Source organism: Elephas maximus, chromosome 11, assembly GCF_024166365.1.
Source record: "Elephas maximus indicus isolate mEleMax1 chromosome 11, mEleMax1 primary haplotype, whole genome shotgun sequence".
NCBI lineage: Eukaryota > Metazoa > Chordata > Mammalia > Proboscidea > Elephantidae > Elephas > Elephas maximus.
Window position 1 is genome coordinate 87,474,715 of NC_064829.1, and position 14,302 is coordinate 87,489,016.

Genomic DNA, 14,302 nt, shown 5'->3' on the forward strand with positions numbered 1-14,302 from the left:
GCATTCTGTGTGGGGGATGAACAGAAGAAAGGAGACAGGTAAGCCAGAACAGGGACCCCTATGAAAGACAGGAAAAGGGGCCATTGGTAAACCACAGAGTCAGCCACCTCAGTGTTTCCCTCAGACACATTGACACACAGGTGGGCAAAGATGCTGACACTCAGGGACGAAACAGCAGATACCCTCATCCTGACTCACTGAAACATGGATGGACACAAGGACACAGACCTGCAGGCTCCACCTTCTCTCAGGCCCACCTCTGTGTTTTCAGGTCCAGAGGGGGTGCCCTGGGCCATGTGGCTGCCACTGCCCAGAGGAGCAAGCATCAGTCCTGGCTCCCCAACTCATCCAGGGTCTGCCTGCACTGATGGCCGATGAACTAGGCCCAGAGATCCCTGGCCAGCGCTTCCGGCATTTCTGATACCAGGAGAAGGCAAGCCCTGAGAGGCCCTGGCCCAGCTGTGTGAGCTGTGCCACCAGTGGCTGCGGCCCGAGGCACGCTCCAAGGAGCAGATGCTGGAGTTGCTGGAGCTGGAACAGTTCCTGGGCTCGCTGCTCCTTGAGATCCAGGCCCATGTGTGGGGGCAGCGGCTCGGCAGCCCCGAGGAGGCTGTAACCTTGGTTGAGGGGCTGTGGGGGGAGACTGTAGTCCAGGTGAGCAGGGGCTGAGCCAGGGCTGCTGCTTCTTCCTCCAGAGCCCTGAGCCTGGAGCTGGGGCTGGTGTGGTGGTGGTGGGGACTGTGGGAGAGTGACAGGCGGGAGCTTGGCGGTTCCAAGCAGACCCTTCCAGTCCTTATCTGCATTTGTACTCAGCACCATGGTGTGAGAACTGGGGAGGAGGGTCACCAAAAAGGATGCAGCACTCCACAGCTAACCCACATTTCCTCAGTGGATCCGCCCCGCAGCACACCCCTCACCTGCCTGTCTTCCTGTCCCTAGGTTCCAGCCCCTCATCCTAGTGAGGAGCTAGTCCACAAGACAGAGGAGGAGGAGGGCCAGGAGGCTTCCCCAGGCTCCCTCCAGGCCACACTTCCAGGTACAACACCTGCCCAGCTGCTTTCTCCTGTGCCATTCTATAGGCTGATTCTCAGTCCCATCCTGCTCACAGCGTGGGGGTGACAGGCTTCACTGGGAGCAGGGCTCATCCATCTGTGCCTTGTGGATGCTTGCCTTGCTGTGGACTGAGTGGATCTGATGCTCCCCCACCCCCTGCCAGAGCCCCCAAGGCCAGGGCAATTCTGATGTATCAGGGCAAGAGCTCTGACTGGGCCGGCGGCTACACAAAAAAAAAAGCAATGGTGGTCAGGGACAGCTTTACTGGCTGTGGGGACATTGTTTGGGTTGGGTGGCCACTTCCAGGCTCCCAGGGTGGGAGTGGGTCACACCTGGATGTGTTAACAAGTATCACCATATGTTCTCTTTATCCCACACAGGTGTCTTCATCTCTCCAGAGTTCGGCATCCCCAAGGTCGAGCAAGGGAATGAGAGTGTATTCAGAAGCTACCCAGCATGGAGGGCGTGGCCCCGAGGTGGGCTAGTGTGGGTGAGGTGGGCAAGGGCCGCTTTTGAGCTTTTCCACAATCCTGGCACCTCTCCCCTGCCCCCAAATGAATGCCTGGTCTCCCAGTACTGTCCTTTTGGAACAGGTATGAGTAACACCATCGAACAAGAGGCAGAGCTCAGTTCTGGCCTCCTGTGTCACAGGGTGGGAAGTTGACGCTCTGACAGGGCTACAGTCTGAATCAGGATGTCCTCCCCACCTCCCTGGCTTTTCTGCTCTAGGCTGAAGAGAGGATATGCCCCTTGGCTGGCCCCTGACCCCTGCTCTGTTGTTGTTAGGTGCTGTCGAGTTGATTTTCAACTCATAGCAACCCCATGTGAAATAGTAAACTGCCCATAGGGTTTCCTAGGCTGTCATCTATGGGAGCAGATCATCAGGTCTTTCCACCTTGGAGCCCTGGGTGGGTTGGAAGTACCAACCTTTCAGTTAACAGCCAAAAACTTAATGGTTGCACTACCAGGGTTCCTTGCCCCCTGGTTTAAACACCCTCATATCACTCCTGATTCCGACGTGTTCCCTTCACCACACGGCTCTTCCTCCCTGGAGTTCTCTGGGTTCTCTGGCATTTTCCTCCTTTTTCTCCTATTTCAGATCACGGTGCCAAGGTGGATTCCTTAGGACAGTTGGCTCCTGGGGAAGAAGACGCTCCCTGTAATGCACTGGAAACTGACTCGATGGGTCCTTGTGAGGAGGCTTCATCTGGAGGCCGCTGGGCCTGGGAGGGCCCCTCGGAAGGAACTGGGGAGGCAGGGGACAGTCAGGAGCAGCCAGCCATGCTGGGAGCCACAGCAAACCAGGGGGACCCAGGAGGGGAGCCCGAGCCCACGGACTCCTTCCAAGCCAGGCCCCAGAGGGACAAGGACCTGGCGCCGAGCCCCCCGCCCCTCGCGGGGGGCAGGGCCGCCGGTGCAGCGAGTGCGGCAAGGCATTCAGCCAGAGCTCCTACCTGCTGCAGCACCGGCGCGTGCACACCGGCGAGAAGCCGTACACTTGCGCAGACTGCGGCAAGGCCTTCGCCTGGAGCTCCAATCTCAGCCAGCACCAGCGCATCCGCACCAGCGAGAAGCCGTACGTGTGCCGCGAGTGCGGCAAGCCTTCCGCGCGCATTCACAGCTCATCCACCACCAAAAGACGCACAGCGACGTGAAGCCCTTCCGCTGCCCCGACTGCCGTAAGGCCTTTGGCCGCAGCACCACGCCGGTGCAGCACTGCCGCACGCACACTGGAGAGAAACCCTATGAGTGCCCCGAGTGCGGCAAGGCCTTCAGCTGGAACTCCAATTTCCTGGAGCACCGGCGCGTGCACACGGGAGCGCGGCCCCACACCTGCCCCGCCTGCGGCAAGGCCTTCAGCCAGAGCTCCAACCTGGCGGAGCACCTGAAGATTCATTCAGGCGCGCGGCCGCACGCGTGCCCCGACTGTGGAAAGGCCTTTCTGCGCTCGGCGGGCTTACTGTAACACAGACGCACCCACAGCGGCGAGCGGCCCTTTGTCTGCACCCAGTGCGGCAAGTGCTTCAGAGAGAGCTCGCAGCTGCTGCAGCACCAGCGCACGCACACGGGCGAACGGCCTTTCGAGTGCACCGAATGCGGCCAGGCCTTCATCATGGGCTCCAACCTGGCTGAGCACCGGCTCGTGCACACGGGCGAGAAGCTCCACTCGTGCGCCCAGTGCGGTAAGGCCTTCAGCCAGCGCTCCAACCTGCTCAGCCATCAGCGCATCCACTCGGGCGCCAAACTCTTCGCCTGCGCCGACTGCGGCAAGACCTTCAAGGGCAGCTCGGGTCTGGTGTACCACCGGCGCACCCACACCGGTGAGCGGCCCTTCGCCTGTGCCAAGTGTGGCAAGACCTTCCTCGGAAGCTCCGACCTGCGCCAGCACCACCGCCTGCACTCAGGGGAGAAGCCCTTCGTCTGTGGCGACTGCAGCAAGGCCTGTGTACGCAACTCGGAGCTGGTGAGCCACAGGCTCACGCACACTGGCGAAAAGGCCCTACTCGTGCGGCGTGTGCGGGAACCGCTCCAACCTCAACGAGCACCAGAAGAGGCACACGGGACCCACAGCGCCCTGACCTGGGAGGGTGCTGAGCCAGAGCCTGGGCCAGCCTGACAGGCTGCGGGGCTCAAGGTCTGACCAAGAGTGGCTTGGGGTGAGCAACCTGGCGGGACGGTAGAGTCCCAGGAGTGTCCTGGGCTGCGCGCTGTGCTGGGAGTACGGTGCCAGTGAAGGTGGAGCCGTGCAGAGGGTCACAGCTGGACAAACAGAGCCCCAGCGAGGGCAGCCCCACCCGTGATTCTGAGGACCTAGCTTCGGGTGATGTGGCACCTCATGACTTGAGGGAAGTGGTTTTCAGGGTGGATTCAGCAAATTTCTGACCTGAGAGGAGTGCATCCACACAGAGACAGGTGGGAGGGAAAGGCAGGCATGGTGGTCTCCTCTCAGAACCATGCGAGGCTGATCAGGACCCATTCGGGCTCCCAGGATGAGGGCTAGACATGAGTTCTCTTCTATGCCTCCCCCCTCGTCCCCCCCCACCCCCACGCTGCGCAAGGACTTCCTGTCTGCAGCCTTGGGTGGGAACAGTAGAGGTCTTGCTCTGCCGACAGCGGGAGGCCTAGGGCAAAAGGGAGATGTGGGGGTAGTCCCCCCACCTTCGGCTCTCAGGTGCTTTCCCCCACCCTCTCTCCATTCTGTTTCCATTCTCCCCAACACAGTTATGGCCAAATATCCGTTTTAAAAAAAGATAAATATGCCCGACATAAACACTTCTGCCTCCTTAGGGAGTCAGTGTCACTTCCACATGCCTTGGATTGGCACAGTTCCTGTGTAGTGAGCAGGTCTCAGGGCCGTGTCCTAGCACCACTGTTGTTCTGGGTGGCCAGGAGGCAGAAAAGACAATCTGCATGTAGGTGATTCAGTTGGTGCTGCCTGCAGTGAGCAAAACCAGGTCAGTGAGGGGTAGAGCTGCAAGACCAGAGGCCACGGGAGGATGACCAGGCAGCTAGGGCCACTCGGGAGCTGGGGGAGCTGGAAGGGCCTGGAGGAGCCAACCGTTGAATTGCAGGGCCCTGGGGTGGAGCTGTGCTTGAGCGTGAGCTTCCCAGTGTGAGCCAGATGGAGGTGTGAGGTTGGAGATGGAGGTGGAGGGGACCAGATCTTCCTCTGCAAAGCATGGTGGCAATTTCCTATTTTCCAGCTATGGCCATTTTCCCAGCTTCCACACCTGGCCTGGAGGCATGACCCACCTACACTTGCGCCACCATCCTTGGTCCTCTTCTGATGGAGGTCTGGTTATTCTGGGGACAGTTCCAAGCCCTGCCCCCATCCAATCTGTGAAGTGAAGCCCCCCTATCTGACCCTGGGCAGCTCTCTCTGCTGTCCACCCCTCTGCCTACTGCCACAGCCCAGTCCTTTCTTGAGTGTGGTTAATCCGCAAATGCCCTGTGTTCCACTGGACAAAGTGGGGGTTTTTGGTGGTCAGATGGTAAAATGAGTTTTGGCCCAAACTTGTCTCCTGGTGGGCTCTCTAGTTCCTGGATGGATATTTGGAAAGGACATACTCAGCAGCTGGCAGAGTCCCCACATTGGTTCTCTGACCCATGAGATCAGGGTCCTTAGGGTAGGAAGGGCCAAGCAGAAGCTCCTAATACATCCCCTCTCTGCCAAGATGGTAAACCAGAAGCAATAATACCACATCCCTGGGGGCGGGTGGGGATGGGATTGCAGAGATTAGTGTCACCACCCAGGACTTGAAAGCAGCACTCGTGGTGCCTATCACATTCCCATGCAGTTCGCCTGCTTGGGCTGTGCAGAAGGCAGGTGGATCCTGGAGAATGATTATGGATTATCATGAACGTCCTCAGGTTGTGGCTCCAATTGCAGCTGTTGATCCAGATGTATTATCTTAACACGAGCAAATCAACTCATTTCCTGGTATAAGTGTGAGAGGACTCCTACGTCCATCTGAACCCACCCAAACAACCCCACTCCGGGCCTCAGGGTCCCACTGCTTCACAATCGATGCCCTAACTTTCACATACAAAAGTCCAATTAGTGGATCTGTGAATTCAACTTAGGTTGTAATTCTGCAATACATACAATTAAATTTTTGTCTAAGTTTTAGCTGTATTTGCCCATTGGTGACAAGAAGTAAGACATTCCTTTAGGGCCATTCTAGAAGCTTTCTGGTTCTCCGTGTCTTGAGATGAAGATTTAAAGCCCCAAGCTTGTCCTTTTCATTCTATAAACTCTCTAGTGTGGTCATAAGCAGCCAGCCCACCCCAGAGTCCATATGATCATCCTTCCTGCCACCAGCTGTTCCATGAAGTATCCATTTGGACTCCCAAAGTGTTAGCTTCAGTGGACACCTCATCTCCATCTATCCCAGTTTTCTACTGGCAATTTCTACTGAGCTAAACACTGTGTTCAAGACTGATGTCATAACCAAATTATTGCCATAATCCCAAGTTTGAGGGTCTGTTTCTTGGGAGCCCTATTTGTAAAAAATATTTTATTGTGTTTTTGGTGGAAGTTTACACAGCAAATGAGGTTCCCATTTAACAATTTCTATCCAAATTGTTCAGTGACATTGGTTACATTTTTCACAATGTGTCAAAAGTCTCATTAATTCCATTCTGGTTGTCCTGTTTCCAGTAATCTAGTTTCCCCTTACCGTGTCATCTTTGCTTTAGAGTAATTGTTGACCATTTGATCTCACATAGATGAGTTTTTAAAGGAGCACGGTTCTCTTGGGTAATATCCTTTATTTTACGAGTCAATATGTTATTCACCTAAAGGGTGACCACAGGATAGTTTCAGCTCAAGGTTTAAAGAATATCTCAGAGCGATAATCTCGGGGAGTCCTTTAGTCACAAATGGTCTATCTGGACTTTTTAAGAATTTGAGTTCTGTTCTATATTTTTCTCCCATTCTATCAGGATCCATCTATTGTGTTTGGGACCCCTCTTGATACCAAGTACTTATCAGTCAGGGTCCAGTCAGAAAAGTGGAAACCACACTAGGTATTTCAAACAGCAGGGATTTAACTCAGGAATGTGGTTGTGCAGGTTTTGGAAGGCTCAGAGAGCAAAAGTGGGATGTTGTAGAAACTCAAAGATGAACACTTGCTGAAAGTCACTACACCCCTAGGGCTGGGGGACCCAAAGCAAGAGGCAGTGACATCAGAACCCTGGAGCTAAGAGGAGGACGCAGCAAGGAAGGTGCTGGAACTCCTAACAGAAACTGACAGCGGAGGCTCCCCACTTGCTGGCTGCCAGCACCATTTCTGCAGATCACCGATCTGACCATCTCAGCTATCTGACTGGCTGAAGTTCAGCCAGTGTTTGGTAGTCTGACCACATTTTGTGCCCTCTCTGAGCTCTGCTCCTCTGGCCCAACCACCCATACTTGCCTGGATGCTATGGCCTGAAGGCGTCACCAGGCCATGGCACCCTATGGTCCTCTCTTCACGGAATACCTCCTCCCCAAGCTCCACCCAGACATGCAGATTCCCTCCAGGAGCTGGCTCTGAGTGGGGGCAGGAAGCATGCAGCAGGTGCTCAGCCAGCGTGGAAGGAAAATTGAAGATATCAGGAGTCTCTCCATGTCTTAGTCTGGGTTCTCTAGAGGAGCAAAACCAGTGAAGCATGTATATAGATATGTATAAAGAGATTTATTTCAAGGAAATGGCTCATGCAATTGTGAGGAAATGGCTTACACTATTATGGGGCAGGCAAGTCCCAAATCTGTGGGTCAGGTGGCAGGCTGGAGGCCTCTGCTGGCTCCTGGGGTTGCAGGGGCTGGCAAATCCAAAATCTGCAGGTCAGGCAGTAGGCTGCAGACTTCTGCAGGCTACATCCCAGGAATTGGAGGTCAGGTAACCAGAAGAGTGCAGGGTCAAGAGAGAATGAGCTTTGCCAAAACATCCATTTACGTACTGGAGGCAGGCTGCACTCCCAAGAAAACTCCTCTTTCAAAATGATTTCATATCAGATTACATCATGGAATGTGATTACATTATATTACGTTATGGAAGAGCAATCAGCCCTGTATCTGCCAAACTACTGAGAATCATAGCCTAGCCAAGTTGACACATAACATTAACCACTACACCCCAGCTGCCAGTTCCAATCAGCAAGAAGCCACCACAGGGCCCCAACAGGCCCAAATCCCTATGAAGTCTCTGAGCTCCCCCACTGCTCTGCCCCTCACCTCCTCCACTCCTACCATCCTGGCCTTTGCACTGGCTGTTCCCAATGCCTGGAATGCTTCTTCACCAGTTGTCTAAAGGGCCCCACCTCCTGGCCTAATTCAGATCTCTGCTCCCTGAGAAGCCTTCCCTGTCTGTCCAATCCCATGTGGTCGTTCTGCACCCCACTGTCCACCACACCATTGGAGTTTATGCTGTTTGTAGCATCTACTCTCTGCTTTCTTTGTCTCCCCCACCAGACTTGGCTCCATATGGGCAGGGCCTGGGTCGATACCTTCCTGCTGTCTTTCCTGTGTCTGGCACATAGTAATGCTCAATAAATGTTTGTGGAGTGAATCAATGAAGGCAGGGAGGTGGGAGGTGGGAGTGCACGAGCTGGGAGGTTGCTGTGGGCCCCATCCTAGTAGGAAGTCCTGGTGGTCAAGAGTTCATCTGCTAACTGAAAGGTTAGTGAACCCACCAGCCACTCTGTGGGGAAAGGACCTGGCAACCTGCTCCAGTAAAGATTACAGCCTAGGGACTCTCAGGGCCTGGGTCAAGGTCTCCACCCAGTGTCTGCTTTGGGGGTTCCTCGCCACCATGGGTCATCTGGGACTGTGTGAGGTACCCCAGACTGAATTCAGTGACCATAAAGATGGGCCGAGAGGGCCTTTGGGTCTGTGAGGGTCTCAGCTTTGGGGACTGGGATGACCAAGTCTGGGTCTGGAGGAGGTCAGGGGCTGCTCATCCCCATCAGCATTCAGTGCCCTTGGTTGAAGGCTTCAACTGCTTACCTGTCCCCAGTGGCAGCCCTGGCCTGGCCCCATTGTTGTCATCATGATCAACCACCCAGATCATTGCAGTAGCTAGCTTGATGGTCTCCCTGGCCACCTGGATAAGTAAGGAATCTTGAGATGGAGAGATTGTCCTGGACAATACACCTTCAAAGGAGTCCTGGTGTTGCAATGGTTAAGCACTCAGCTGCTACCCATCCAGGGTCTCCATGGGGGAAAGACCTGGTGGTCTGCTTCCGCAAAGATCACAGCAAAGAAAACTCTATGGGGGCAGTTCTACTCTTATCACAGGGGGTCACCATTGGAATCAACTCAGTGGCACATAATAACAAAAACATTAATTATTAACTCTTTTTATGGCTGAGAATCCTGAGGCTCTGGTTGGTCTCCAAGGGAACCCTTTGCCTTCACCCATGCAGGCTCCTGCCCTCTGCTTCCTGGAAGTGCAAATAAGCAGGGAGAGTTCAGTGCCCCACACCTCCGCCCTCTTCCGCCCTGCTTGGCCTTATCACCCCAGGCACTCACTCCAGCCACTCATTGGGCATCTGGACAGAGGACTGACCACCATGTCTGTGCTGGTGGTCTCCCTGCTGTTATGGGGTGAGGTGTCCCAGAACCTGGAGTCTGCCTTGGGTGGGAGAGGGTAGGAAGAGCGGGATTGGGGGTCTCACAGGCATTGTCTCCACAGGTCTCTCCCTGGGTCCAGCCACCAAGGCAGCCGTCTGTGAGTACCAAGGTTGGGGGCTGGGGGGTGGTGGGCCCACACAGCAGATGAGCCCCTGGTCCTGGCCATCACCACACTGACCCTGGTCCCCTGTGCAGTTCTTGAGACCCGGCCGAGCCTATGGGCAGAGGCCGAATCACCACTGGAACCGTGGGCCAACGTGACGCTGACATGTCGGGCCTACCAGGGCAGCCTGGACTTTCAGCTGTTCAAGGATGGGGTGGCCCAGGATCCCGTGCACCTATTTGGTGTAGAGCACCAGTTCCATCTGGGAGCAGTGACCAGTGAAACCCAGGGACTCTACCGCTGCCGGACGGGCATGGGCGACGGGTGGACAGAGTTCAGCAACCTGGTGGAGGTGTCTGGGGCAGGTGAGTAGGGACCCTAATGGGGAACCAGGAGGCAGTGGGGAGGGTACTGCTGGGGGCCTCCCTTCACCTCCTCCTCACCCTTCCTGTCCTGGTCTTCTTGCCCACCTCCCTGAGGAGCTGAGAGGCCTTGGCCAGGTTACCTAATGTTTCTGAGCCTTGGCTTCTCCATCACTAAAATGGGGATGATATTCCTACTGACCCCAGAGATGGTGAGAAACAGACAAGTAAATCCCCAGAGAAGGCGTAGGGCAGGTCTGGCCCACAATAGGGGCCTTATACATGGGTCTGCTTTATGTGTCTCTCTCAGCCTCCCTTTCTCCCATTAATGCCCTCTATCTCTCTAGTTTCCCTTCCATTTTCCTGAGCAAGGGGGTCCAGGTCCAGCCTGACCACCCACCTTTCCCAAGTCTCACAGGACTGCACACCATCCTTACTCCATTTTGCAGACTCCCTAGCCCCACCCTTACTCTCAGCTGAGCCAGTGTCTTGGATCACTCCGGGCTTCAATACAACTCTGGTGTGCCAAGGGGGGCTGCGGGGTGTGACCTTCCTCCTGAGGCAGGAAGGCAATGATGAGTTTCTGGAGGTGGCTGAGGCCCCCAAGGACACAAAGGCCAGTTTTTTGGTCCACCGTGCTGGCAACTACAGCTGTAGCTACCGGACTCATGCAGCAGGCAACCCTTCAAAGCCCAGTGCCACCGTGAGCATTGAGGAGCTAGGTGAGTAGGTGGACCACCCTGGAGTGCTTCCTGGAGTGCAGGCTCTGGGAAGGCAGGGCTGAATTCTCTTCGGCCCCCACCCTGAATACCCTTCCCATCCAAGATGGGGTCAGAGAAATTGTGGCCATACATACAGTTGCCGGGCCTTGAGAGTTGTGTGGGAGTTTGCCAGGAGGAAGGGTGTTCCTGGAGCAGTCGTGGGGAGGCGAAGGTATTGAGGCTGGGCAGATGATAATTTCCTGGGAGGGGAAGTCGCTCTCACATAACCTTCCCTACCTTGCAGAGGCACCCCCCCCACCTGCCCTGAGCTTCAAGAGAGAGACCAGTGCTTTCCTGCGCCCCGGTGTTCGTGTGAGCTTCCTCTGTGTGGCACCCCTGAGTGGTGTGGAATTCCAGCTGCAGCGTGGGGAGACCAAGCTGCTCCTAAGCATGAGCTCCACCAGCCCCGATCGTGTATTCTTTCACATGGACACAGTGGCTCCGAGTGAGAGTGGCCTGTACACTTGCCGCTATCAGCTGCGTGGTGGGCACATGGCCTGGTCGGTGGACAGCGCACCTGTGGAGCTGCAGCTGAGTGACGGTGAGCCTGGTGGCCCCGGGGGCAGGGCACAGCCTGGAGGACGAGGGAGCTCCGTCCTGAAGGTTGGGGTGGTGGAAGAAAAGGGACAGGGGTGGGTCATGCCTGAGTGCTAGGGCTCTGGGCCCAATCCAGACTCACCTGCAGGGCAGGCCTCATTTTCCCCATGGGAGAATGGGTGATGGCCACAGCAACCTTGAGAGCCCGCCAAAAGTAACTGGGTCAACACACAGGCCTGGCACAGGCCACACAGGCTCCACCTCCCTGGAATCCCTTCTAGCGTTTAGGCCCCGGGCCCAAGGGGTGTGCGCTGAGGCCAGGCTGCAGGCTCTGCTAAGGGCTGGCAGCTTCAACTGCAGCCCAGGATCAGGCTGGCCCGGGGGGGGGGGGGGGGGGGGAGCATGGACAGAGCACTGGACTTCGAGCCTCCACGGTCTTCTGTTCCCAGCTGCCCCTGGGGCCAGGGCGATCATTGGGGCAGTGCCCAGCAGACACACACGGGGTGAAGCCAAGATTGTACGTCCACCTTGTGCCGGGCGCCAAGCGGTGACAAAAGAGGAACTCCTAGTTTGTTTTTATAGACAAACAAATTAATAAGGAACAGTGTAGATTTGTGTGTGTGTGAGAGAGAGAGAGAGCAAGCCTGAGCCAAGGAAGGACTGAGTTGGGAGGCAGCGTGGTGGGGGTGGTGCGGTTTTTAGCAAGGTGGAACTACTGGGTGGACATCTGGGCGGACCACAGACCGCGGGTTATGTCGACAGACACATGGGATTCTCACCTCGCGTGGTGTCCCTGGGGGCGCACGGAGGAGGCCGCATACATGGGGTGAAGGGAGGGCTGTAGGGGGAGCGCCAGCCTCCGGGGCCCACTAGCCTGCGACCTCCTCGCAGGGACGCTGCCTGCACCGGTGCTGGAGCTCCAGCCGAGTTCCAGCCCTGCGCCGGGCGAACTCGTGCGGCTGCTGTGCCACGCTCCCAGGGCTGGCCTGCGCTTCTCCCTGGAGCGCGAGGACAAGCGTGGGCCCCGGGTGCTCGGCCGCCTGAGCCCCGCGGGCGCAGTGGCCCACTTCGAGCTGCGCGACGTGTCGGTGCAGGACTCGGGCAACTACAGTTGCGTCTACGTGGACCCCGCGCCACCCTTCGCGGGCTCGGCGCGCAGCGAGCCAGTGGAGCTGCATGTGGATGGTGAGCGCGCGGGGCATGGCCCTCGGAAACGCCTTCTCGCGGGGTTAGCCCGCTTCCCTCGGGTGCCAAAACCAAAACCAAACCCACTGCCGTCGAGTCGATTCCGACTCATAGCGACCCTATAGGACAGAGTAGAACAGCCCCCATAGAGTTTCCAAGGAGCGCCTGGAGGATTGGAACTGCCGACTTCTTGGTTAGCAGCCATAGTACTTAACCACTGTACCACCAGGGTTTCCTTGGGTGCCAAAGCAAAAAAAAAAAAAAAAAAAACGTTGCGGTCGAGTAGATTCCAGTTCATAGGGACCCTATATGACAAAGTAGAATTGCCCCATACGATTTCCAAAGATCGCCTGGTGGATTTGAACTGCTGACCTTTTCTTTAGCATCTGTAGCTCTCAACTGCTACCCCACCAGGGTTTCCACCCTTGGGTGCTAGAGGGGATGAAATGGGCACCCACCTTCCCTTGGGTGCCAGAGGATGGCGAGTTGGGCTCTGCCCTGCCCTTGCCAACTGACTCCTGCGGAGAAATCAGGGGGAGGGAGCTGGTGGCCCAGGATTCTGGGCATGCTTTATCCTCCTGTTTCCTCATCAAGGTCTCCAGGGGCCAGAGGCCACACAGAGCCAGCTGGGCTGGGATCTGGCATTCATGCCTTTGCCTGGGCCGTACCCCCTGTCGGACACCACTCCCCTGATCATTTGATACCATTTCCTCACATGTCCCAAGGCCCAATGCTGGGGACCCCGAGAAGTGTCAGAGCAGGCCTGGGTCTGGGGAGTGCAAGCCCCTGGATGGGGGTGAGGATTTGCTGGGTGCAGATAGTTACAACACAGGGTGACCAGGTGTGAGGACAGTGGGAGGAGAAGGGGCGGGGAAATCCAGAGGAGGAGCTGTCTCTGCTCAGGGCCAAGGACAGGGAGGAAAGCATGCTTCGCAGAGGGGAGCGCAACAGCCTGGAGGGGAGGAAGGGCTTTAATGGGGGCAGGCAGAGGTGGGTTGGGGCAGACACTGTCCTAGGCCAGGGCCTCACCCTGCTGACCCGGTCACTCTGCCCAGGTCCTCCTCCCAAACCGAAGCTCCGGCCCCTGTGGCAGGGTGCAGTGACCCCAGGTCGGGATGCTGTCCTACGCTGTGAGAGTCCATTGTCTGATGTCACCTTCGAGCTGCTTCGGGAAGGTGAGGTGGTGACATCGCCTGTGTACCCGGCCACCGGCCCTGGAGCAGACCTCGTGCTGACCTATGTGGGGCCGCAGCACGCTGGCAACTACAGCTGCCGCTACCGTTCCTCGTGGCCCAATCCCTTGCTGTCGGAGCTAAGTGACCCTGTGGAGCTCCAGGTGGCAGGTGAGGGTTCACCTGGTCCTGGGTAGGTCCCACCTTCCAGCCTTTGCCTCTGTTATGCCCCTCACCAGGAGTGCCTATTTCTGGTCAGTGTGCCTGGTCTCTGCTCAAGTGTACGTGTGTGTTGTGTGTGTATGTGGGTGGGTAAAGGATTTCCAGGCAGGGTAATGGCAAGTGCAAAGTCCCTGGGGCAGGAAGTGGCTTGGCTAGAGGAGGCCTGGTGGGGGGGCATGGTTGGCAGCTGAGGGGCCCTCTGGGAGGTTTCCCCTCATAGCACCAGGGAGGTGGGCACAGGATCACCTCCCCCTAAGTTATCCCTGGTCTCCATAGCTCATCCACCCCCTCATTTCCCTTTTGTCAAATTTGTCAAAAGGAAGTTGATTCTGCTGCAGACCCAGGCTGCTGACAGGATCTCTGGGAAATCCTCTCTTTGGTCTGACTTCTATCCCTCCTGCAGCTGGAGGCTGGGAGCTCCCTGGAGGGCTGTCTCATCCCTCATTCCTTCCTGAAATTAATAAATGTGGAGAGACTTTGTTTAAAACATGTCTTTGGTCAATGAGTCCAGAACAGCCCCGTGGACGGACTTCCGGGGCTGAGGGGAAGTGGGCTGGGGCCTGAAACTTGGGCTGGGATCCTGGGTTCTCAAAGTGGGCAGATAGGTCCTGGGGCTAATTCTGGGTCCTGAGTGGAGGAGGGCTGGAGGCTGGATCCTGGGCCTTCATAGGTCCTCTGCCCTTTTCCATCAAGCTGGCCATGACTCTCCTGGTCAGGCCTTCACTAGAGCTGGGGTAGCTCCAGCCTCCAGACATGCCCCCCTGTCTACCTCAGCTGCATCTGTTCCCATT

The 14,302-nt window shown here is 56.6% G+C and overlaps 2 protein-coding genes across 4 annotated transcripts; both read left to right on the forward strand.

The window, feature by feature from the left end:
- Window positions 1-856: 856 nt before the first annotated feature.
- On the forward strand, window positions 857-14,140 carry A1BG (alpha-1-B glycoprotein). 3 transcript variants are annotated; one of them, XM_049900405.1, is made up of 9 exons: window positions 857-1,036; window positions 1,434-1,529; window positions 8,962-9,142; window positions 9,231-9,266; window positions 9,365-9,637; window positions 10,084-10,356; window positions 10,640-10,936; window positions 11,824-12,117; window positions 13,173-14,140. In XM_049900405.1, exons 2-9 carry the CDS (start codon window positions 1,482-1,484, stop codon window positions 13,484-13,486), a joined length of 1,716 nt encoding a protein of 571 aa, XP_049756362.1. In that variant the 5' UTR covers window positions 857-1,036; window positions 1,434-1,481; the 3' UTR covers window positions 13,487-14,140. The 3 variants fall into 3 exon arrangements, with proteins under 3 accessions (XP_049756362.1, XP_049756361.1, XP_049756360.1); XM_049900404.1 differs by lacking the exon at window positions 857-1,036 and having other exon boundaries at window positions 1,278-1,529; window positions 13,173-13,460; window positions 13,831-14,139; XM_049900403.1 differs by lacking the exon at window positions 857-1,036 and having other exon boundaries at window positions 1,278-1,529.
- ZNF497 (zinc finger protein 497) lies at window positions 1,797-3,632 on the forward strand. The gene is given in 4 exon segments (XM_049901244.1): window positions 1,797-1,839; window positions 2,251-2,652; window positions 2,655-3,547; window positions 3,549-3,632. Coding segments are annotated over 4 exon segments (1,422 nt in total).
- Window positions 14,141-14,302: the final 162 nt, after the last annotated feature.